The sequence below is a fragment of the Prenolepis imparis genome, unplaced genomic scaffold, assembly GCF_030444845.1.
Source record: "Prenolepis imparis isolate NDT839.2.m4 unplaced genomic scaffold, iyPreImpa1.0 SCAF_11, whole genome shotgun sequence".
NCBI classification, from domain to species: Eukaryota; Metazoa; Arthropoda; class Insecta; order Hymenoptera; family Formicidae; genus Prenolepis; species Prenolepis imparis.
This window is the reverse complement of record NW_028141169.1, coordinates 12214545-12238554: the sequence shown is the minus strand read 5'-3', so window position 1 is coordinate 12238554 and position 24010 is coordinate 12214545. Positions and strand designations below refer to the sequence as shown.

General features: G+C 31.8%; 3 protein-coding genes across 18 annotated transcripts in view; all 3 read left to right on the top strand.

Annotated features, from left to right (window-relative positions):
* The first annotated feature begins 1831 nt into the window (after positions 1-1831).
* On the top strand, positions 1832-8053 carry LOC145942738 (lysophosphatidylserine lipase ABHD12). Of its 12 annotated transcripts, none has more exons than XM_083049728.1 (11): positions 3417-3562; positions 3981-4099; positions 4234-4274; positions 5455-5573; positions 5766-5871; positions 5987-6186; positions 6305-6440; positions 6570-6687; positions 6769-6930; positions 7013-7140; positions 7302-8053. In XM_083049728.1, exons 4-11 carry the CDS (start codon positions 5471-5473, stop codon positions 7339-7341), a joined length of 993 nt encoding a protein of 330 aa, XP_082905854.1. In that variant the 5' UTR covers positions 3417-3562; positions 3981-4099; positions 4234-4274; positions 5455-5470; the 3' UTR covers positions 7342-8053. The 12 variants fall into 12 exon arrangements, with proteins under 12 accessions (XP_082905848.1, XP_082905847.1, XP_082905846.1 ...); XM_083049729.1 differs by having other exon boundaries at positions 3426-3562; positions 4022-4099; XM_083049722.1 differs by lacking the exons at positions 3981-4099; positions 4234-4274 and adding an exon at positions 1832-2254 and having other exon boundaries at positions 3413-3562.
* A 942-nt stretch (positions 8054-8995) lies between these two features.
* Positions 8996-20880, top strand: LOC145943079 (glycerol kinase 3). Of its 2 annotated transcripts, none has more exons than XM_083050362.1 (12): positions 8996-9239; positions 12110-12301; positions 15838-15917; positions 16492-16750; positions 16938-17155; positions 17417-17629; positions 17716-17826; positions 17936-18192; positions 18747-18952; positions 19095-19238; positions 19384-19470; positions 19823-20879. In XM_083050362.1, the coding sequence occupies exons 2-12, from the start codon at positions 12127-12129 to the stop codon at positions 19918-19920; spliced, it is 1848 nt and encodes a 615-aa protein (XP_082906488.1). In that variant the 5' UTR covers positions 8996-9239; positions 12110-12126; the 3' UTR covers positions 19921-20879. The 2 variants fall into 2 exon arrangements, with proteins under 2 accessions (XP_082906488.1, XP_082906489.1); XM_083050363.1 differs by lacking the exon at positions 8996-9239 and adding an exon at positions 11949-11966 and having other exon boundaries at positions 19823-20880.
* Positions 20881-21553: 673 nt separating this feature from the next.
* The window catches only part of Cbl (E3 ubiquitin-protein ligase CBL), a 44040-nt gene continuing 41583 nt past the window's right edge, over positions 21554-24010 (top strand). The window contains exon 1 of one of the 4 annotated variants that reach the window (XM_083050357.1): positions 21554-22801. In XM_083050357.1, the coding sequence (XP_082906483.1) occupies positions 22176-22801 (626 nt within the window). In that variant the 5' untranslated portion in view covers positions 21554-22175. The remainder of the gene's footprint in view (positions 22802-24010) is intronic. The other 3 variants (XM_083050360.1, XM_083050358.1, XM_083050361.1) reach the window with 3 other exon arrangements.

Here is a 24010-nt window from a genome sequence, read left to right as displayed (position 1 = left end):
ACGTCGGTATGAAGGTTGGTAAATTATCGACGTTGTTCGAAGTAACGTCGGTAATGAAGGTTGGTAAATTATCGACGTTATTATCGATAAATTACCAACCTTTATTACCGACGTTACTTCGATCTACCTCTTTGCATAATATGTATTCCTATTAACTCAGATGATTTTTCGGACCTGAAAAGACACATATTGCTACACTATACCTCTTCGCAAAATATGTTCCCCTATTAACTCAGACGATTTTTCGAGTGCAATAAGACATATATTATTGCTAGTTAAATCTCTTCGCAAAATATAATCTATTAATTTAGATGAATTATCGAAGATATTAAAAGACTCGTATTATTGCACGTTAATTGCATTAATAATTATCTGTAAATTAATAACAAAAATATATGAAAACTGATTTTTCTCGCAGATTCTGCCACTGAATAAGCGCAAGAAAGAGTCCTGATGTCTTTTAATATATTTTAAATAATATGTTATAATACTTTAAACTTGATTAATATTTTTGAAAGTTATCAGCTGATTTCTATCAAAAAATATTATATAATCGAGAATAAGATATTATAACATATTATTTACAACATATTACTATTTTAATTTTTTATCATATTATTTAAAAATTTAATTAATAAATTAACGCTTTAATCAGCTGATTTCTATGAAAAACTATTAATCGAGTTTAAACAAATTTTATATTATTTTTTAAAAAATATTTTTTTTAACATAAAACCGAAGAATGGCGCGCTAAGCGCGCGCTTGTGTTGTTCTAGTTTTTTATAAAATAAAAAGTATATACCGCGTATTTATCCGCACGCAAAATAATAAGTGCATCTCGTAAGAGCACGTAATTTTCGCGCGCAAAAGTAAAAAAGTATTTTATGCAATCTTGGTAAGAAGTCTATTTCTATTTTCACAGCACACATCGCTTTGCGATGATATAATATTATATATAATATATAGGCTGTATCATAAATGTGGGCCACTATATATATATTTCAGAAGCGTATTTTACTCATGCATCAAAATTAGCAAAAAAATTTATATATATATGCAGTGCCGTAACTAGCTTTTTATGTGCCCTGGGCAAGGTTTCATTTTTGAGCCCCTCAATTTTTGGAAAAATTAAAATAAAGCAAAAATGATATAACAATTGTTTATAAATCATTTTTGTGTACACAAGAAATAAGATAAGAAATTTAAAATTTGCAAATATTATTATATTTGAACAATTTTTTGTTCAGTTTTATTTCAAAGCCCCCTCTTCGTTCTGGGCCCTGGGCCTGTGCCCCTGTTGCCCCTGCCTAGTTACGGCACTGCATATCATTATAATATATATATATATTTATTTACATAAGTTTAAGCATATATACATTATATATAGTGCCGTTACTAGCTTTTTATATGCCCTGGGCAAGGTTTCATACTTGAGCCCCTTATAAAAATGATATAACAATTGTTTATAAATAATTTTTGTGTACACAAGAAATAAGATAAGAAATTTAAAATTTGCAAATATTATTATATTTGAACAATATTTTGTTCAGTTTTATTTCAAAGCCCCCTCTTCGTTCTGGGCCCAGGGGGTCGATTCTTGAATTCATTCGCAAGAGAAACGTATACGCAAATTCGGCTCTTACAGAAAAGTTGCAAGTTGATTCGCTATCGCATGTCTTTTAGCCAATCAACTTGCAACTTTTCTGTAAGAGCCGAATTTGCGTATACGTTTCTCTTGCGAATGAATTCAAGAATCGAGCCCCTGTTGCCCCTGCCTAGTTACGGCACTGCATATATACATAATATATATATATTTGCATACAAATTGCGAGGAGAAGGAACCGCGAGACACGATATAAAAAGCAGTGTAGAAAGTGTCGTTGTAATAAATGTCAGCGGGAAGTAGATTCAACCTTTTTTTTGACAGATCGCGAACACTTCTCTTTAACCGCGTATTCTTCGTTTCCTGCATTCCAAGCGCATATATAAAGTTGCGTAACATCTCGTAACGGATACCTTTCGACGCGGAAAGGGAGAAAGGAAAGGAAAAAAAGTGTAGACCTCATTGTTAACCGAGTCTCCTCCCCCCCCCGCCCCTCCTATCAGCTGTTCGTGCTTTTACTCGGAGGAGGCCAACCTCGAAGGACCATCCGAGGACCAAACAAACGTCAGTTGGTCCGCGTTCCTCGATCGTCCGAGTATTACTTTAGTTCAGTATTAATCACCGTTAAGTGATACGATATATTAAATAAAGGTGCTTATCCTTAGATAGGGATATCATAGATAACGCGAAACATATATACACGTCAGAGAGGAAGTGTTTTTTTTTCCTCGCGATTATTGCGTAAATATATCTTTCGTATAATTCAAAGTGTCAATATTGTGTAAATAATAATAATTCTCGATCAATATTATTTTCGATTCCGTGTCGTAATAATAATAATAATAATATGGTATATTGGCTACCGAAGAAACGTTTCGTGAGAAGGTACTCACTCGCTTCATTAAATTTGCATGTGTTAGATGATTCTTTTTTTTTTTTTAATACCAAGTCTTTTCCCCCGTTTTTTTAGAGGAAAAAAAACTGCGAACACGTTCTCAATCAATACATAACGTTGGTTTGGTCTCTAGGAAACAAGTTTTTTTCATACTAATCTATATGCCTGTATACTTATGATGTCACTTCTACCTGCCTTAGACACACTAACATTTCATGAATATTTACATAGGAAGTGTTGTATGAAGTTGTCGTGTGAGAGAAAATAATGTACGGAGAAAAAGTTTTACTTTAGGAATATCATTTTAGAATAGCATATTGTGTGAAATTTGTAAATAAAAGAAGAATATATTTTATTCACTTTTTTGTATATTTAAAAAAATTATCTTATGGGTTTTAAATTGACAAATTTAAGTCCCATTTTTAAATTAAATTAAAAACCCATAAGATACATTTTTTGAATATACAAAAGTATAAATAAAATGCATGGAAAAAAATGTGTTCTTTTATCTTATGAAGAAATTGATAAGTGTTTATCATATATTATTTCTATGTAATATCTATATTATAGAATTAGAGATGACCATTATTTTTAATCAACACCAATGTTTTATATTTTTGTATAAAAGTTATTTATTATTTTGTATAAAAAAGTTATATTTATCAGATCATTTTATTATATCGTATATAGAGAGCATTGAAAGAGACCTAAAATAAAGCATTTAAATTAATTAAATATTTATCAGGAATATTATACACTTAGAAAAGAGATTATTTTATATATATATATACACACAAAATATGTATACAATTTAGAAAATATACAACTATATTATTGTACTCTTTTATTATATTATTTGAATTATCTTATATATATTTGACATAATAATGATAGAAATAATTTCTTATAACAAGTTTCTGGAATTAAGTTTGATCAAAGAAAGAGGACTTGCGACGAGAAAATACTGTAAACAACCAGTAACCACTAACAATCACGATGTTGAGTTATCTGCTATTAGCAGCAATAGTGCCATTTGCCATCCTTGAGATTTGGTATACAGGAATGTAAGTTACGCTGTAATATAACTGTGAATATATATCTTTGTATTTATCTCATCGATGTCACTTATATGTGTCATAATGTAGCTTGCAAGCTTATTTAAATGAAACACAATGTAAGATGTACATCTTTTGTTTGTTGGATAAAATCTATGTGGACTTTAATCTTCGATGCAATTGTCTTAAATTCTCATCCTGACACAGTGTGATATAGTGTACAATTTATTCTTGCGAGTCACACACAGTGAATCAAAATGACAAAGTCCTCAACTTTACACAGGCTAACTGTATATAGCATGTAATACAAAATTCTGAATGTATGTTTCATTAAGATTTTTTAAATTTTTAAATTTTTTTTTTTTTTAATTGAAGCTATTTATATTTAATCAATCTGCCAACACTTTAATTTACTCTTTTATTTAAGAAATAACGACTTTGACAGAAGTGTATATTTTCTGACTTAAGAGCAGTAGGAGAAGGACTTTAGAACTATCTACTCATTTTGTTGGCGGCTGTTGTGTAATGAATTGGAATAGGAGTGGGGTATGTAGAATTGCATTCAAAATGCATACAACAGAAAAAGAGAGAGTGACTCGACATGATAGAGTAGCATTCCACATTGTAATACTAATTTTCTCTCTCTTTTTCTGTCTTTCGCACACTTTCTCTCATATCAGAGATAAGGATATATTTTGAAAATGGTTCTTTAGTACTGTTTGTAAGTATTTTACAATTCAATTTCTAGAGATTTACATAGAAAGAGATTTACATAGAGAGATATTTACATAGAATGCAATTCAATACATAGAGTAATGTAGATTTAATCAATTTTGTTGAATTTATATAATTTAGACAAATTTTTCATACATATGCAAACATGTGTTATATCAATTAAAGTAGAAGAAAATTAAATTTTAAAAAAAGCACAAAAATCGATAATACAGTAAACATAAAAATAGTGTAAATTATCTTATCTACACTTAATAAAAATAAATTAAATAGACATAAATATATAAGTATTCGTGCATGGTTCATAAATAGTTTTATGTAACCTATTTTATCATATTTACATGTACAAGTAAAAAAATATAGAGTGTCATTTGATAAACTGCTTTGATGTCATTGATGTCATACATGTCATGAAATAATATAGATATAATATCTTGTACATATATATATATCTTATGAATATCAAGTGTATCTTTATGTGTAACAAATTGTGAACGAATAAGAATGTGAAAAATAATCTTACTTGATGTACGCAAGGTAGAATATCTCAACATATATGTTTCACATATGTATAATTTGCTATTTAAAATGAAATTTTTATCTCACATTTTTGTTTTCCTCTTAATGTGTGTTTTATCTTGCTTTGCTTCGTTTAATATATGTACATAGAGAGCATATTTATCCTACATATGCATTTATTTTCTAAACAACTATTGCATGCAGCTAGCTCTAAATTAGTTTCTTGTTAGCACTGTTCTCAATTGTTGTGAAACGTGCAGTGAAGCTGTTGTTTTGTTTCTTTATTAAAATGCTAGAAAGTGTTTGAGTGTGCAATGACAAAAACTCACAATCAGTAATAATTATATATGAATTATTCTCAAGAGTCATCCCAAGTTCTTTCAAAATCAATCACTGATTATACTCTAAAGAAATACGAACAGACATTTTTTATTAAAACAATAATATATAAGATAAAGAACTTTAGATGAATTTGAAATTATTTTTATTGTATATATTCTGTTAGTTTTTTGCTACTAAACTTACGACTACACGTATTGAAATTAAATAAATAAATAAATATTAACAGAAAGATTAATAGAGAATTTTGACACTTATATATTACATTACATTAATGTATATGCAATATATATGTAAATTTTGTATTACAGATGTTTAATTTGGACTATGAAGGCATCCGCACTGATATATCTCATTATATTTGGACTTCTGCCTGTAATTTTTCATTATTCCTACAACATTCAAAAAAAGATACTTTTTTTGAATTTTCGTAAGTGTATAATTAATATTATACATCTAAATAATCATAAACAGTGTTATATAAAATTAACAGTAACTTGAAAACTTTTCTAGATCAAATATAATAATATAGAATAACATTTGTCATTTTGAATATGTTGAAATGTAAAGCAAATCATGTAATAGCTTATATTAATAATATGTTTTTTAATTTCTCTTTCAGTGCAATGGCCACTTAAGGTGGAGTTTTCCGATCCAAGCTCAGTTGGATTGGAAGGTGCTAGGAATTTTTATTTACACACCGATCAACAAGTGAAAATAGGTGTATGGTGAGTGATTACAGAGATCTATGTAAAATTTTTAATCTGAGAAGACATCATTCTCTACATCGTTATATTATTAATAACATTATGAGTATTATACTAAAAGCTAGTACATTTACAGGCAGATATTACCACGGTCTTTATTAAATAATTCCATTCCTGCGACAGATGAAGCTTACGAAGCAGTTTTAAGTAACGCCACACAGCCTATATTCCTATACATGCATGGAAACAGCGGTAATAGAGCAAGCATGCACAGGCTCGAGCTTTATAAGCTTTTCCAAGATTTGGATTATCATGTCATATGTTTTGATTATAGAAGTGAGTATATCGTAAGCTTGGATTTGTACTTTTAGAATAGATTTATGTTTATCTAAAAATAAAAATGTTCAAGTATTACGTCTAAATGCAATTATTAATTTCTCATCTGTCAATTTAGGCTATGGCGATAGTGATGTGGTTGAACTCTCCGAAGAGGGTGTAGTTCTGGATAGCAAATACGTTTTCGAGTGGGTTATGAAAAAAGTTAATGGTTCAGCTCCAGTTTTCGTTTGGGGTCACTCTTTAGGAACTGGGTAAGACATATTTTTAAACATTTGATTTTTCTTTCTCACAAACAGATATAATTTGTATTGTGCTTGAAATAAATAATATATAATATATAATATAAAATAAATAATAATAAAGTTTTTATTTGTCATTAGAGTCTCTGCGCATGTATTAGCTCTACTGGCAGCTGAAAATATACAACCGGCTGCATTATTTCTGGAAGCGCCATTCAACAACATAGCGGATGAATTAACCGAACATCCATTTGCACAGGTATTCAAGTATTTATTTCTCAGCTATAAGAAGGTTGCATTTTGTTTCTAGTACAATTTTCATTTTTATATCTTTACACAGTTATTCAAACATTTACCATGGTTCCATTGGATGATTGTTGAGCCATTTTATAAGAACAAACTACGATTTGAATCCGACAAACATATTGTCAAGATTGAATGTCCTATTATGATATTACATGCCGAAGATGATGGCGTAATTCCAGTGTTTTTGGCAGAGAAGGTATGTTCTACATCTACAACTTTTATATTATTGTATGAATTCTTTTATGAGAATAATATTTGCACATGATTTCATGTTTCAGCTATATAAAGCAGCAATAGATAATCATGGAAATGACACAAATCGTATTCAAATGATAAAAATAGATTCATCTTATGGACTTGGACACAAGTATATTTGTAGATACAAGGAATTACCCAGTATAATTAAGTAAGTCATCGAGATATTATTAAAATATATAATATTATTATTAGATTATAAGCACACACAGACACAATGGTTTGCTTTCCTTCGTGAAAATTTTACATTCAGAACTCAATACACATTCAATATTCTTCTGGATATTATATAACACTATATTATATTTTCAGGACATTTGTCGCTAAAGCAAACAAAAATCAGACTGAATAATTAATCTAAACTATAGAAAACTGGAATTGAAAATTGTCTCAATGTCATAATTTAAAGATTATTTGATTTATCTATGAACACAGTTAGTCATCAAATTCGTTCTAGAACAAATTAAGTATCTAAAGAGAACAAGCTTGAAAGGAACAAGAACAATCTAGAATTCTTATAAGTGCTTTTTATAGTTCCCTGACTTTCTGCAAGTTTTAAAAATATAACTTATGAAAAATTTCATATTTAATATTTTAGTATTAATGTCCAATGCAACATCAAACAAAGTTTAGTTGTGCTCACTCATTTAGTTTACTATATTGACACTATATAAAATTTGTTTAAATTAAATGTGAAATTTATTTATAAATTATATTAAGTTATTAAAAAAAAGTATGTATGTAATTACATGTGATATATGTAATGTAAGACATTCATCTTTAGAGAATTAGTATAGTGTACAATGACATTTTTATATGTCGTAAACAAATTTCAACAATACAGGACTTGTCTGTTAAATAAATGGAATATGTTGATAGCAAATATTGTGATACCGAGACACACAATTTAATGGAGATTAATTTCACGTGATTAACTCGCACGTGAAACAATTTATATAGAAAATATTTAACATTCTCGAAATCATAGTATTAATATTTTCTTTTATTTGTAGCAATGCATAATTTTAAGTCACATATAATAATAAGTATACTGCTCTAATGTTTATTTCCATATTGACATTATTAAATGTTGACAATGAGTGAGAATTTGAGGTATATCTAATATATATATTATTTAATATCAATATTTAACTTGAAATAATTTGTACACAATTTTCTGATACATCTTGCTTCTTCGCAAGTATGTGAATATAAATATTTAATTTTTAATATAAAAATAGTATAAAAACGCGCGATCAAAACAAAGAGTAATCAATCAACAGATGCAATCGAATCTCTCTATTCTTCGTACAATTCTGTATTTTTAATAAACAGTTAATTTCCGTATTCTTAACACATTATTGCACGCGCGACATCAAAATGACATTTATTTCATAGTTCGTGCATTGCTTGCACTTTTTACGTTCGAATGTCCGAAATATAATACGTTCGTCCCATTTTAAATACTCATTTAAAAATTTTTGGGATCTTAAAAACTAATTTTTTTTTTAATTTCTAGAAATTTAATTGTCATCAGCGTAAAAGATCATGATGAGTACTTTACATGCGTGTACGCGTGTAATATAACGTAATTTGCTATAAAATTTTTATTATATTTTTCTTTTTATTATATTTTATTATATTATACCATTTTATTATTTTTATTATATAATATTTATTATAATATCTATTATATAAAATTTATAAGAATATTTAATATTTATTACATATTCAATTGGCGTCATTTAATCTAATTAAAAATTATGAGACGTAAGAGTGCTTATCATTGACACAAATGTCAATCTGCGCATACGTCATTCGAATGGAATAGAAAATATCAACAATAGAGAATTCGTCCCAGATCCCCAGATGTCAGCCAACCGACTGTCATAAATGCGGACGGTTGCGCGCGCAGCAATATGGCGCGTGCAGCAGACGACAGCTGGACAGGCGTGACAGGGAGGGGTGGAGGGGGGAAGATGAAAGCATGGCGAAGCATGGCAAAGAGCGGTGAGTGAGACACGCGTCTCTCTTTCTCTCGGTTGTCGCGCGACCGCCCTGTGAAGAGGGTGGTCCGGGTGGTATCCGTTCGTCGTCCAGGTCCACGACGACGACGACGAGGGAGAGGAATATTCCGACCGATCTCGTCGATCGCGAATGGGGGAGAGAGGGGCGAAAGATGTCGCAGACGCTGATGAAAGTGCTCGTCCACCTCCCGGTTTGACGAGCGTGCTCGGTTGAGGTTCTCGAGTGAGTAAAACCAGAGGAACCAGAGTCTGGTCTCTGCCTCGCCTTCCTCATCGTTTCCCGCACGCGCCGGAAAGGCGGAATCGAGAGACGCTTCTTCCTTCCGCTTCCGGTTTCTTCCCGCGGATCTTGCCGGGATTGACATCGCGAATGTTCTATATATATGTAATTCATGTGGAGCACGTGGCACGATACATCACTCGTTCTTATATTCGAATGTATGATTGTAATAGAAAGACTTTTTAAATTTTTATGTTCGATCGCGAATGATCTCTTAGAATTCTCATCAGTTTCAAATTTATTATAGTTAATAACTGAGGTTCGACCGATTTCCCATCCTTTTCTAGTTTCATAACAAACGAGAGAAAGAGAGAGAGAGAGAGTTGTTGCGCCTTATATATTTATAAACAAAAAAAACAAGAGAAAATGTGTGAAGTGCTCATAGATTTCTCTTTAGTCATTATTTTGGTTAATAATTAAAATTGTTTATAATTTTCGCACAAAATTCTACATATCGCGTTGAAATAAATATTCTTTGCATATAGAATTTTCTATATTAACGATTAATATACTATTTTATCGGGATATTCGTAACTATGTCAAATCTTAAAGAAATTCGCCAATTTAAAATAAACACTCATTGTCAGCATGCAATTGTTTATTCGTTTCAAATTATATCTTGTATCTTTGTCGCAAAATCTAAATTTCGCGGATGTTTATTATTTCAGTTTTCATTACATAATTCAATTCATTACATAATGCTATAAAAATTAAAAAATATATAAGAATATTCTTTTAGTTTACAATATATTCTTTTGTATTCTTCGTGTATCTGTGTCAGTCTCGGTTTAATTTTTTTTTTACAAATTTGCAAAAAAATTAAAGAAATTGAGATCAATTCAGATACGCGAAAAAAGAGTACATTGTAAATTAAATTAAAAGAATATTCTTAGACGCGAGAAAAAAGATATATTATAATTGTACTGTAAAATTTAATTCGAAGGGAAACCTTTTATTACAAATTTTGTTTACAAAGTTTGCAAAAAATTAAAGCGAGATTAACACAGATATATGCGAAGAAAAAAAAGAATATATGTTAAATTAAACTAAAAGAATATTCTTACGATAAAGAAATAAGTATATTGTAATTGATGCAAAGTGAGAAAAGTATATTGTAATTGTATTGTAATTTAGTTCGGAGGGGGACCTTTTTTTACAAATTTTGCAAAAAATTAAAGCGAGATCAACACAGATATACACGAAGAAAAAAAAAGAATATATTACAAATTAAACTGAAAGAATATTCTTACGCGAAGAAAAAGGTATATTGTAATTGTATTGTAATTTAATTCGGAGGGGGCCCTTTTTTACAAATCTTTTTTACAAAGTTTACCAAAATAATTAAAGCGAGAACACAGATATACACGAAGAAAAAAAAATATACTACTTATATTATAAATTAAACTAAAAGAATATTCTTACGCGAAGAAAAAGGTACATTGTAATTGATGCAGAGTGAAACAAGTACATTGTAATTATATTGTAATTTAATTTAATTTGAAAGGGATCCTGTCGAGCGGCAACTTTGAATATCCGCGCCACAAAGAGAACGTGCAACGCCATCGCGTTGCATGCAGGTTGCTCGATGCACTTTAGTTTGACACTTCGACCGCTAGGCGGTCGTTACCTTCTACCTGGCTGCGATTTATTTAACAAAATAATTGCAAAAGTTGTATGAAAAGTCCCGCGACGAGTCCGGATAATCGTCGCCTCTGATCTCCGAAAAATGTTTCCATTCATTATAAAATTGAACATGCGAGATCTCGGGCCTCGTACTCTTGCTGATAATGTGAACGCGTTCTACGATGTTTCCCGATAGTGCTCTTGTACGATGCATTTCGTATATAAGGGAGAATCGCCTAGATTGCTTACGGGTAGTCCGATGCTTCCCAGGGAAAACCACGAACGCATATATGCGGCCTTCTTCGCTTTATATAATAACGATGTCTCTGTTCAGCATCATATCCAGTACTCACGTTCTGTTCGAAAACCACGTGCGTACAGGTTTGAAACCACAAAAAAAAAAATCGGGTCGGTATTGCTTGTTTGTCATTTAAAGAACGACTGAGGAAGCGAAGTTCGACTATCTATTTTGCCAAAAAATTTAAATTTTGCTCTTCCTCGGCATATTTCGATTAACAATACACCGTAGTTGAAAATAATCGTATCTTTTTGCAAGTTTTACAGAAACTCCGTATTATTTGCAAGAGATATAAATTATTCATTATTTTGCATATATATACATATATACATAAAAATTTCGTGAAAATTTCAGTTATTTCTGTGTCTAATTCTGACGCATGTTCCTTCTATTATTCATTGTTGAAATACGCAGAAGATAAGCTTCCGACAGATGTAACAGCTTCCTAGAAATCTCTTTAAAACAAAAAAAAAAAGTTTCGGATTTTAACATTTGCGGCCACGTGGACTTAATGGGCGTATTCAAAGCAAACATTGACCGAGGAAGCTCAAAATGATACACTTATTTCGGGATCCGACCGTGACCGAGACACGAGATGGATTTTGAATCGCGAGCACGCGATATCTCGCGCGAGAGGGGGAGGAGAGAGAAAAAAAAGTGCGCGGGAGAAGGGGGGCAACGAGGGGGATAAGGCGACTCTTGTCGGACAGGTCGTCGACGATTCTCTCGCATTCTATCGAGAAACTAGCGTGCGTGACGTGTTCGAGAAATAATAATAATAAGACGTTGTTTGGCTTCTCATTTCTTTTTTGCAAGAGAACGTCTTATTTATTTATTTATTTTTTTTTTTCGTTACGAGCAAAAATTAAAAAAAAATTTTTTTCATTATCAGAAGATCATCGGTGATTCATGGAACGAGAAGAAGATATAAACGGGAACGAAGAGGGAGACCTAAGGAGCCAGGAACGTGGAATACCTGAAGGCTCCTTCGAGGATTATTCGAAGGGACCGGAAATGGAGATGGAGGAGTCGGAGACCGGAAGGAGGACGAGTATCTTCAAGTATTATTCGTACAAAAGCACCGGTGAGTGTGTCTTCTAAGTGCAGATAACGGATAAACCGGATTTGTGCGAAACGCGATAAACGACTTGCAATTAGAAATGCATGCGGGTGGGAGACTTTGACGTTTGCACTGACGAAACCTCGTGCTACCTCGCGATTATCGCAAGAAAAAGGTTTAAGAAATCGCTGATTCGTCAGAATTTTACTCTCCCGAATTTTGCGTGGAATCAGCGATATTATCTAGTGTTGTGCTTAGATGATTTTGTTTTAAATATATCTAGATAAAAGATAAAATTATATGGCTATTCATTTAACATAACTTTCAGATATTTTTTAAACCGCTTATGTAAACAGTTATAAAAAAATGTTAATTATAAAAGAGATATAAAAACATATTTATACTTTTATTTATAAGTTTTTATCGTTTACTATACTCAAGTTCTACTACTTAAATATTTTTATGCTATATGAAACTCTAAACCAAATTATCTGAATATTATTCTAGATAATTTAGTAAAGATAACACTTTTTTTTCATCTAAGATGCAAATATAGATAATATACATATTTTTATTATCTATATAAAGTTAAGATGACGTCAAAGTTTCATATCTAGATGATCATCTATATAATTTTATTTAGATAACAGCCAATAACAAGTATCGATAGTCATCAATCAACATAATCATCCTTTACGATTTTTGACTGACGAACCGACTTGAAATTCAGACTTGTGATACGATAATAAATACATCGGAATTCAAAGTCGAGTCTACGATGCATGATATTCTGGACTTTAGACGTGACCAGTTCACGATGACAATCGAATGATAAGAATGACTATGTATTTTCTAAACCTGACTCGTAGTAATTTGACTTTTCCTCTTTATATAATTTTTTTTTAATTATTTATTATTATTTGCACATCTTCTTACACTGAAAATTAATAAGTTTAATAAATGCGTAAGTCGAATGAAAGAAACACACTTTGTGACTTGTTTTAACTCGTGTTCATTAATCGTGATGACCATCGTCAGCAGAATCGAATGCAACACTCGATTCTTATTACGCAAACGTTGAAGGGGAATCTTTAAACTTTAATATAACACTTGGAAAATTACTACTTGTTCTGTAAGCGAGATGGGATATTTTTATTGAAGCTGTTATTACTTCTTGCAATTTTGTCGTATTTTTCTTCGATCGCGATCTGTGAGAAAAAACTCTTTTGCGCGTAAAAAGTTCTTACAAGAGAGACTGATTTTAAAGACTTGACGCTCCTCTAAAGAAACTCTTCGCGTAATCGCTAACGAAAGTATATACAAGTGCCAATATTTTCACGGTCACAGTCCTAATAATTCTGCCAGAAATACAACGTGACACGTGTCATATATATATATATATATATATATATATATATATATATATATATATATATATAGTATATAGTATGTCATATATATATATGTATATATAGTATATATGCACGAAATGTTTAGAAATATTTATTTCGATCAAAAATTCTAATGTGACAGATCATCCAAGAATTATTGATATATTAATATCGAAATTTATTCCGCACGTGTTACATTTTTATTAATTCCGATTTAATCGATCATTGACATTTCGACAATTTAGAGTAACACGTGTGACGTATGAATTTAAAAAAGATATTATGAATATTTTTCTAGATGTTATATGAATATTTAACGAGCATTAAATAAAATTAACATGATAAATGTGCATACAGAAAAAATATATATCTTCTAGAATTTATATAGAGGAGAATATAAATATTAGAGATAGGATTTTATAAAATTAATTATATATATATATATATATATATATATATATATATAATTAAAACTTGATAAATGTGTACAGAGAAAAAAAATATATTTCTGAGAATTTTCATAAGAGAGAATATAAATACATATCGGATAGAGTTTTTTAAAATTAATTGAGAATTTCTTTTTATATTTATATAATTTTTTTATATTACAATATCACGCCAGATCTGTTCAGATCTCGCAAAGCTATACACATATAAACACGCACGTATATTTTATCATTGTATCGAGCGATGCAGAAAATTCTGAGAGGCGGTGTTAATTGATTACGTGTACATTGTCGAAGGCGTGTGCGCGATTAAGCCGGGTTTATTTAAGATACCGTAATAAGCACGATACTTTTTTTTATACAAATGATAAGCTTTGCAGGTCATCTCAGACACGCAGAGGCTCGTTTTATCGGATTTCGAAATCGTGACGCATAAATACAGTTTCTTCTAATTGTAAGTGTCTACAGCAGTGTTGTTGTCTATAGAGAATAATTATACAATCGTACAATAATAATAATCCACGAAAAAAGGAGAAATTTTAGAAACATCAAAAGAGAAAAAAATTTTTAACATAGTAGATCTTCTAAATCCTTATTAACCCTAATATCTATATTTTCTCTTTCTTTCTTTCTTATATATAAATTCTAAAAAAAATATATATATATATTTTTTTTGAGGAAATATATAAATATTTTGCATATTGTGATGACGCATGTAAGTCACTTTTTATTTTAGCCAATATTTATATTTTCTCTCATATATAAATTCTAAAAATATATATATACAGTTTTCGAGAAAATATATAAATATTTTGTACATTCCGATGACGCACGTGTAAGTTGTTTCCTCATCAATTAATCGCGTCGTTTCGGTACTAAATGACGTCACGATTCTCGCCATGTGGCCGGCTTCTTTCATTCAAGACGTGCTTACGTATCTCACTCACAGCCACGCGATACAGCTTCGTGTATCATTATAGCTGAACGTGATGACGCGAGAGACAAATATATATAAGGGTGAGCTAGAAGGGTGAAAGTAATTACTTATCGATCCACGAAAATGTTATGTAAGCTAAGAGATGAGAAGAACGATGTTAGAAAAAAATATTTTGATTTATATTTTAATCACGATGCAGCAATCGCGATTGAAGATATTTATTAATGCCATTTTAATAATCTTTATCGATATTTAAATTAGAATAAATATAATTTATATTTAAATCCTTATTAAAGTCTTATTTGATAAATAATATAATATAATATAAATAATATCATATATCATATAATAATATTATATATCATATACTATTATATTATATATTATATAAAATCGATATAAATAATAATATAAAATTCTTGATCTTGAATCTTGATCTAGATATAGCTGATGAATTTTCATGAATCCAATTATTATTAAAAAAAAAGAAAAAATATTGCGTCTACTATTGTAAGCTTATAATAAATAGACTGCATAAATACAAGGTTCTCTTCACTTTATGATCCATAAATTTTTTGTAACAGTTTTATGTAATCATACAGGATAATAATGCGTGCGTTTCTTTCAAGTCTTTTCTAAGAATCTTATAAATTGCAATTATCATATGTATAATAGAAAAAATTAATTTTTTTTTCATATTTATTTTTTTTCGTATTTGTTCTTTCAGGCTATCATCAGTGAATTTTACTAGAGCATTTTTACTTAAAAATTTTCTCTCTTTTTCAGACACGATTCCGGGCATAACAAGAAAAATAGGACCCCTTATCGGTGTAATTGATGTCGGCACGAGGACTGTCCGTTTTGTGGTGAGAGAGTATTTATCATAAAATATAACTACCCGATAATAACGTTATCACAGAGTGTTATACTTTTCCATGCTTCTACATTTATATGTGTATATTTACTCAAGTTTAGAATTCAAGCGAGAATTTCAAAACGAAAATATCGTGATTTTCAATATAATAAATAATAAATAATTCAACGTATAATAATAATAATAAATATATATGTATGTGTTTGTAATTAATTGTAGTTTAATCGTTTTTCCAATAAAATTTTTCATATTAATTACATTGTTTCTAGTATAAAGATTGTTTTTGAAATACATTTTTTTTATATAGATCATTTTTGTTAGATATTATTCATTTTTGTTAGATATAAAAATTATAGGATACATACAGATTAAAAATTAAAAATTTTTTTAAAAATTAATAAATAATTAATAAATAATTTTATGTTTATATATATTTTCATAATATATATTTTCTAGAATATAAAGAAATCACATTTTTTTCTATTTGACATTGTAGACATTTAACAATTAGATCTTAGACACAATTGATTTAACAATCATTACTTGAAATAAAAATTCTTCTGTAGGTGTTTAACGCGAAGCATGTCGCGGAAGTTACATCTCATCAAGTAGACATCGAACAAATCAGTCCGCAGGAGGGATGGGTGGAGCAGGATCCCAAATTGATCATCGTAGCGGTGAAAACCTGCATTAGCAGCGTAAAACTCAAATTGAATAAATTGGGGGTGAAGATTGAAGAAATCGTCACAGTGGGTATCACCAATCAGAGAGAAACTACAGTAATATGGGACGCAATCACCGGTGAACCCCTTTATAACGCTATTGGTGAGTACAGATTTCTTTTCGCGATAATAATTTAGCTGCGAGAGAACATTATCTTTGCCCTGAAGACTTGAAAAATCTTATATATCGGACATATTTAATTTTAAAAAATCTGGATTAATTTTTTCATTTCGTGAAAGATCTGAAAATATCACCTGAAAAGATTCTTCAAGAGTATGTTTGCTTTCAGTGTGGTCCGACATCAGAACCGACGCGATCGTGGACCAGATCATAGCAAAGTTTCCGGATCAGAGCAAGAATCATCTGAAACCTCTGTGCGGTCTACCTGTCAGTCCATACTTCTCCGCTTTGAAGATTCGTTGGCTGAAGGATAATCTATCGGCTGTCAGAAAGGCAATTCGTGAGAGGCGATGCAAAGTGGGAACCGTAGATACCTGGATCATTTGGGTGCGTGAAAAAAGGGATATCATAGCGAATCAAGCTTGCGCAATTGGATTATTGAATTGATTAACATCATTTTTTATGTTATATTTGACATTAAAGTAAAATAGTCGTTAATATCAGATGACAATTGAATTATACTGTATATTATAAGAGTGTGACTCGTCATCTAACATTCGAGGTGTCAAATTCTTTTGATCATCGATTCTCGTTTTTTCTCGAAGGAAATAAAAATCTTCAAAAATTAATGTTAGAACGTCGTTGCAGAACTTAACGGGAGGCAAAGACGGTGGACTTTACATCACCGATGTAACGAACGCGTCGAGGACGATGTTGATGAATATAGAGACGCTGTCTTGGGATCCCACGTTATGCAGATATTTCGACATTCCTATACAAATGCTGCCGGAGATCAGGAGCAGTTCCGAAATATACGGCAAAATCTCGTTTCCCGATCTGTCTGGCATCCCCATATCCGGTGTACGTAAGATATTTTGCGATAAAAATGACATAGAGATAGAGATAACGCGCGACTCCTCCATTACATCTTCCGTTTCTGTCATCAGATTTTAGGAAACCAACAATCAGCTTTGGTAGGACAAAATTGCCTGAAGAAGGGACAAGCGAAAAACACGTACAGAAGCGGTTGCTTCCTACTCTGTAACACGGGATATACCGTATGTATTATGTAATATTAAAATATTCATGTAAAATGCTTTATTTGACCAACAACACACTTCTCTAACGCTATTAAAATGCCTATCCTTTTGATATTTTTTTTTCCAGAGAGTATACTCGTCTCATGGACTGGTTACGACCGTCGCGTATCAGCTGGGTCCGAAAAGCCCACCTGTCTACGCGTTGGAAGGCTCGGTCGCGGTTGCAGGTGCGGCCATTAAGTGGCTGCGGGACAACATGAAGCTCATAAAAGACGTCCATGAAAGCGAACACTTGGCGCAAAGCGTATTTAGCACGGGGGACGTATACTTTGTGCCCGCCTTCACGGGATTGTATGCACCTTACTGGCGAAAGGATGCAAGAGGGTAGGCAAAAATTAATCGGATTCTTTTCTGTGTCCTTTTCTTTCTTATTCCGTAGATTTATAAAGAACTGAAATATTATATTTTTTAAAAATATATTTAATAGAGTTATTTAATGATGCAATGTCTTGTTTATTCGAAGGATTTTAATCCTGGATGAATTAGTAAAATACATAAATATATATATATATATTTTATATATATATATAATATATAATATAATATATATAATATTAATAATACATATAATAAATATATATAAAATATATATGATAATAATAATACATAATATATAATATATTTATTAGCATGTGTGCGTGTATATATTTTACTAATTCATCCAGAATTATACATATATAATATAATATAAATGATATAAAATATTATATGTATATACATATTAAAAAATAATATAAAATATTATATAAATATTATATATATTATATTATATTATAAAATATATATACATATATGTATGTGTGTGTGTGTGTATATATATATATATATATATATATATATGTATATATGGGTTTGTGAAAGATGTTATTTTTTTCCAGAATAATTTGCGGGCTTACCGCGTTTACCACGAAACAACACATAATCAGAGCGTCCCTTGAAGCAGTCTGTTTTCAAACTAGAGATATCCTCGAGGCGATGCATAAGGATTGCGGATTTCCATTAACGAAGTTAAATACAGACGGGAAGATGTCGACCAATAATCTCCTTATGCAACTGCAGGCCGATTTGTGCGGTACACCAGTATGTAAGTATATTAATTGTAAATCATATAACAGTATTTATGAGCGAAATAATGCGATTATGTAATAGTACACTATTTAAACTCTTTTTTATTTTATCTTTTTCTGGATATTATTAAGTGTACTTATATTTTGACTTGTGTCCAGTTAGGTCGACTCTGCCCGACATGACGGCTCTAGGTGTAGCGATGGCTGCAGGACACGCTGAAGGGATAGATGTATGGAACCTGGAAGGCGAGGAAGTGGAAACAGTGCCGACCGATACTTTCCTGCCCACCACCACGCCAGAAGGTATGAGTTTTTAAACTAAAGAATTTAAATTCTTCATAACTTATTTTTCTATAAATATAATGTTAAAAATTATGTTCTCTGTATAATATATTCTATAATTTCTATAAAAAATGAGATTGTGATACAATTTTCTTTTCTTTTGTAGAGAGGGACGCGAGGTATAAGAAATGGAAAATGGCGGTGGAAAGGAGTTTAGGTTGGGCGACAGTAAAAAAGTCTAATCAAATGACAGGTAAATTTATAGATCAATTCTAACTTTCTTTGAGAGAGAGAGAGAGAGAGAGAGAGAATAATGTCCTTTTAAATCTTTAAACAAATATCAAATTGAATTAAAGATGACATATGTTTATTATAAAGTAATAGAAAAAAAATGACACTATCTTTTCCTCAAATCTTTCTAATGTTGTTTAATCTTACATAGTTATATCTCGATATCTGGATAAATTATAAGTATTTTTGATAATATTCGATGATAACATATATATAAATTGTTCTTATTGTTTCCTATCCTTTTCACATAAATTGTACAATTGTATATGCAACATATATACATATATATTTATTGTTTACTTATAATGTTTCAGATGAAAGATACTGCATATTAGCATCCATTCCTGCAAGCTGTTTTATTATGACAAGCTTCATTCTGTTACAATTAAGTGATTATATGGTGAACCGGTGACGACAAATTAACATTGTCGAAGCACAAGTTACTCTAGCTGTCAGATAGTTCTGATTTCAGAAGAAAGTATAGCAAAAGTGACATTTAAAGCTTGCTCAACTGACGCACGTGAGTATGTCGATGAATAATGTATTGCGAAATGATTAGAGAGATAAAAATTGCTGTTGATTAGAGATGCGTTCTATAGATTTCAGTGCGCCTTATTAACGCACTATATTCGATAATCAAAAAGAAATGTATCTTGATTTCCCAAGCTTGCAAGTTCAATAGTGCAGTTAATAAAAAGTGCTGTATCGTCATAATGCACACTGGATATATTAAAGGTTTATTGCACACAAATTTATGGCATAATTAAAAAAGTAAAATAATTATAATACTAAAAACTAAAATTATTATTGTTAAATGTGAGTTATGATAATAATAAGTCGTACAATTATAATTATTTTGCTGTTTTCATTACTTATTCTATTGTAAATTTGTGTATATGATAACTATACCTTTAATATGCGCATCAGTGCATCTACAATCGAATTCGCTATTATATCTCTCTCGACGCAATTTCATTTTACATTCTTTGTAATAATAATATTACAGAGTTATAATCTGTAGAATACTACAGTTTATTTTGTCACGTACATGATCCCGCATATTCTTTTTTATTATTTATTGTAAAAAAAATCCATTTGTATAAAATTTTACATTATGTATATTATATGTATCATACAATAAAGGTATCTCCTGTTTCATTCATAATGTTTTGTGATGCGAATTTTACATTTTACTTTTGTTATATTATTAATAATGAATAAATTTATATTTAAGCCGAAATGAGTTCTTGAGCCTAGTCTTCGTGCGATCCAATATTTAGAATGCATTCTACAATACATATTATGCATTCTCGATAATTGTAAAATTCGCTCACATATAACGAAGTTGTAACTTGGACTGAACATATAATCTTAAATGATTTAAAGAAAATAACGTTTGTTTGATCTAAAATAAAGATAGCGATAAAATACATTGACTTTGATAATTTAGATAAAGATAAGAAGAAGCGATTGTTTTTCTGCTAGATAATTATGTAGATTTTATCCAGATAATGAAAACACTGATAATAATAGAAGACAGCAAATTTATTATAGTATTAAAGTTATCTACAATCTTGATTGACATGAAACACATGCGAAAAGTATTTTTCGTTAAAAAGAAGTTAAGAATCTAAAGTAAAACGTCACCTTTCGCAAAATAATTTATTTTTGTTATGTTGACAAATATTTTTTGTCAAAGTATCTATTTCGATGAATATAAATTTCGAATCTGAAAAAATTTCAAGTAAGAGTAATTTCAAACAAAAGAAGTATCTATATTTCCTCGACGAATATAAATTTCGAATCTCAAGAAATTCCAAGCAAGAGTAATTTAAAAAAAATAGTCTGATTTTCTTACACACACACACATGGCATAAACTTGCAAAATAATTATATAATTTTTATTATGCCGCTAAGTATTTTATTTTCCACCAAAGTTCTATATATATTTCCTCGACAAAACTATATAAATTTCTCAAGAAATTCCAAGCAAGAATAATTAAAAAAAAAAAAAAAAAAAAAAAAAAGATTTCCCCTACGCGCGGGACCACGTGGGGCCCGAACTTGACGTTTCGAATCGCGCGCGCAGGCGCCGCAGCGCCGCGCGGCGGCGGATCCTCGAACTACGCGTGCGCCGCGCGCTCCGGCCTGTCACCCGCTTGCGCTCTCACATCAGTCCGCGTCAGTATCATCGATAGTCGCCGCGAGTCGTCGTGGAGCACATCCGGAGCTCCCCGTGGAGGGCCCCGTCGCCTTCTCTCTGTATGTATACGTATGTGTATATACGTATGTGCGTGCGCGCGTGGCCAAGTGAGATAAATTAGGATGCGGTATCGCGCGAGGTTCCGGTGCTGCTGCATCCCGTGGCTTCGCGGGCGCAACGTTGTCGTGGCCGCGGCCGCGTCCCGCTAAAGAGCTAGATATGCTGTGCGACGCTGTTCGGGCGATCCGTCGTCTCGCACTCTCGACGAGTAGCAGCAGCAGTGTCCTATATGTGCGTGTGCGTGCACGGGTTAACCTCAAGTACAAGCTCTTCCGTAGGTAGAGTGTGAGATCAAAGAAGAAGAGGAGGAGGAGAGAAAGAGAGAGAGAGAGAAAGAGGCAAGAGGAAGAACGAGTGCTCGTGTACATGTGTGTGTGAGTGTTTGTGTGTCCGTGTGTGCATATATGCGCGCGAGAGCGCGGGCTCTCGAGGAACGAGGAAGAGATATCAAGCACGCACGCACGTCCGTGTCCGTCAAGATGTCGTCGTCCGGACACAGCAGCCGCGCTCGCGCCGTCCACTCCGTCGGCTCGATCTTCCAGAAGCTCCACGGCCGCTTCGCGGACGCGATGACGCCGCCTAAGCTGTCGACCGACAAGCGCACCCTGGACAAGACCTGGAAGCTGATGGACAAGGTGGTGAAGCTGTGCCAGCATCAGCGGATGAACCTGAAGAACTCGCCCCCGTTCATCCTCGACATCCTGCCGGACACCTATCAGCGGCTACGGCTAATCTACAGCAAGTACGAGGACCGGATGCAGGTCCTCCACGGCAACGAGCACTTCTGCGTCTTCATCAACAACCTCATGCGGAAGTGCAAGCAGGCGATCAAGCTGTTCAAGGAGGGCAAGGAGAAGATGTTCGATGAGACGTCCCACTATCGACGTAACCTCACCAAGCTCAGCCTGGTCTTCAGTCATATGCTGTCCGAGCTCAAGGCGATCTTCCCCAACGGGGTCTTCGCCGGAGATCAGTTTCGCATCACCAAGGCCGACGCGGCCGAATTTTGGAGGGAGCGCTTCGGGAACAGGTATGTGTCCTGTCTTTTTCTATATCAAGTACACTGTTCAACAAAAAAGAAACAACGAAACTAGGCGTTTCTTTCAGTTTCTTGGGCGCTAATCACGAATCTGGTTTCCAAATTGCTCCATCAGGTCGCAATTTTGAGAAATTTGCAATTAAAGTTGCAAAAAAGGGCTATTTTCACGAACTTTGCCATATTATAGTTGCAATATGTGCTGGAGAAGTTTTCTTGCAATAAAATAATGTATGTTGTTAGGACTTTCGAGCTTCAAAAGGAATTTTTGGTATCAGTTGCGGTTAATAGGATATCCATGGTTAAATGTGAGGTGTATTGCGCGATTTACCAAGTAGCTTTTAAGAATGTTTATTTAAACTTGAGGATTTTTAGGTCGCTGAATACGAACCCAGTGTTAAAATTGTCAAATTCAAAATGGAGAACTTAATATGTTAAAAAATGTTTTTGTCATCCGTCATATTGAGTCCATCATTGTAAATCTGACAATTTTGACATTGGATACGTATTCAGCGACCTAAAAAACCTCAAGTTTAAATAAACATATTTAAAAGTTACTTGGTAAATCATTAATGACGAGTTCATAGCTCAATACACCTCATTTTTAACCATGGATATTTTATTAACCATAATCGACACCAAAAATTCCTTTTGAAGGTTGAAAGTCCTAACATATACTTTATTTTAATTGCAAGAAAACTTCTTCAGCACATATTATAGCTATAATATGACAAAGTTCTAAAAATAGCCTTTTTTGCAATTTCAATTGCAAATTTCTCAAAATTGTGACGTGATGGAACAATTTGGAAATTCGTGTTCAGCGTCCAAAAAATTATAAGAAACGATTCGTTTCTCGTTCCAATGTTTTTTTTTTGTTGAACAGTGTTATTATTGTTCCTCGAAGGATCCTTTCGCGCTAGGATCACGGAAAAGAAATCAGGGGAGAACCTGAGAAAAATATAATATATACTTGTTCGAAATATGTCGGATTTTGTAGACAGCAGTTGACAATTTAACCCTTGTGTCAATGCATAATTTTTCACCTTTTCGTCAATGAATGAATACCCAGGTACCAACGTGTCTGTGAAGTTGGCACGACATTTTACGAATTAAAAAAAAATAGTAAGAGTTCTTATAGCACTTTTCATAGTTCTACAGTTCCTGATAAAAATTAAAAAGAGTTCCGCATTTTTCATATTAAAA

What these genes read in the sequence shown, in the direction of transcription:
- LOC145942738 (XM_083049722.1), top strand. Translation starts at nt 3,495, where the DNA reads ATGTTGAGTTATCTGCTATTAGCAGCAATAGTGCCATTTGCCATCCTT. An exon ending in GAGATTTGGTATACAGGAAT is followed by an intron (nt 3,563 to 5,454) that starts GTAAGTTACGCT and finishes TTTGTATTACAG; the next exon opens with ATGTTTAATTTGGACTATGA. An exon ending in GGTCACTCTTTAGGAACTGG is followed by an intron (nt 6,441 to 6,569) that starts GTAAGACATATT and finishes ATTTGTCATTAG; the next exon opens with AGTCTCTGCGCATGTATTAG.
- LOC145943079 (XM_083050363.1), top strand. Translation starts at nt 12,127, where the DNA reads ATGGAACGAGAAGAAGATATAAACGGGAACGAAGAGGGAGACCTAAGG. An exon ending in TTATTCGTACAAAAGCACCG is followed by an intron (nt 12,302 to 15,837) that starts GTGAGTGTGTCT and finishes TCTCTTTTTCAG; the next exon opens with ACACGATTCCGGGCATAACA. An exon ending in AAAGTCTAATCAAATGACAG is followed by an intron (nt 19,471 to 19,822) that starts GTAAATTTATAG and finishes ATAATGTTTCAG; the next exon opens with ATGAAAGATACTGCATATTA.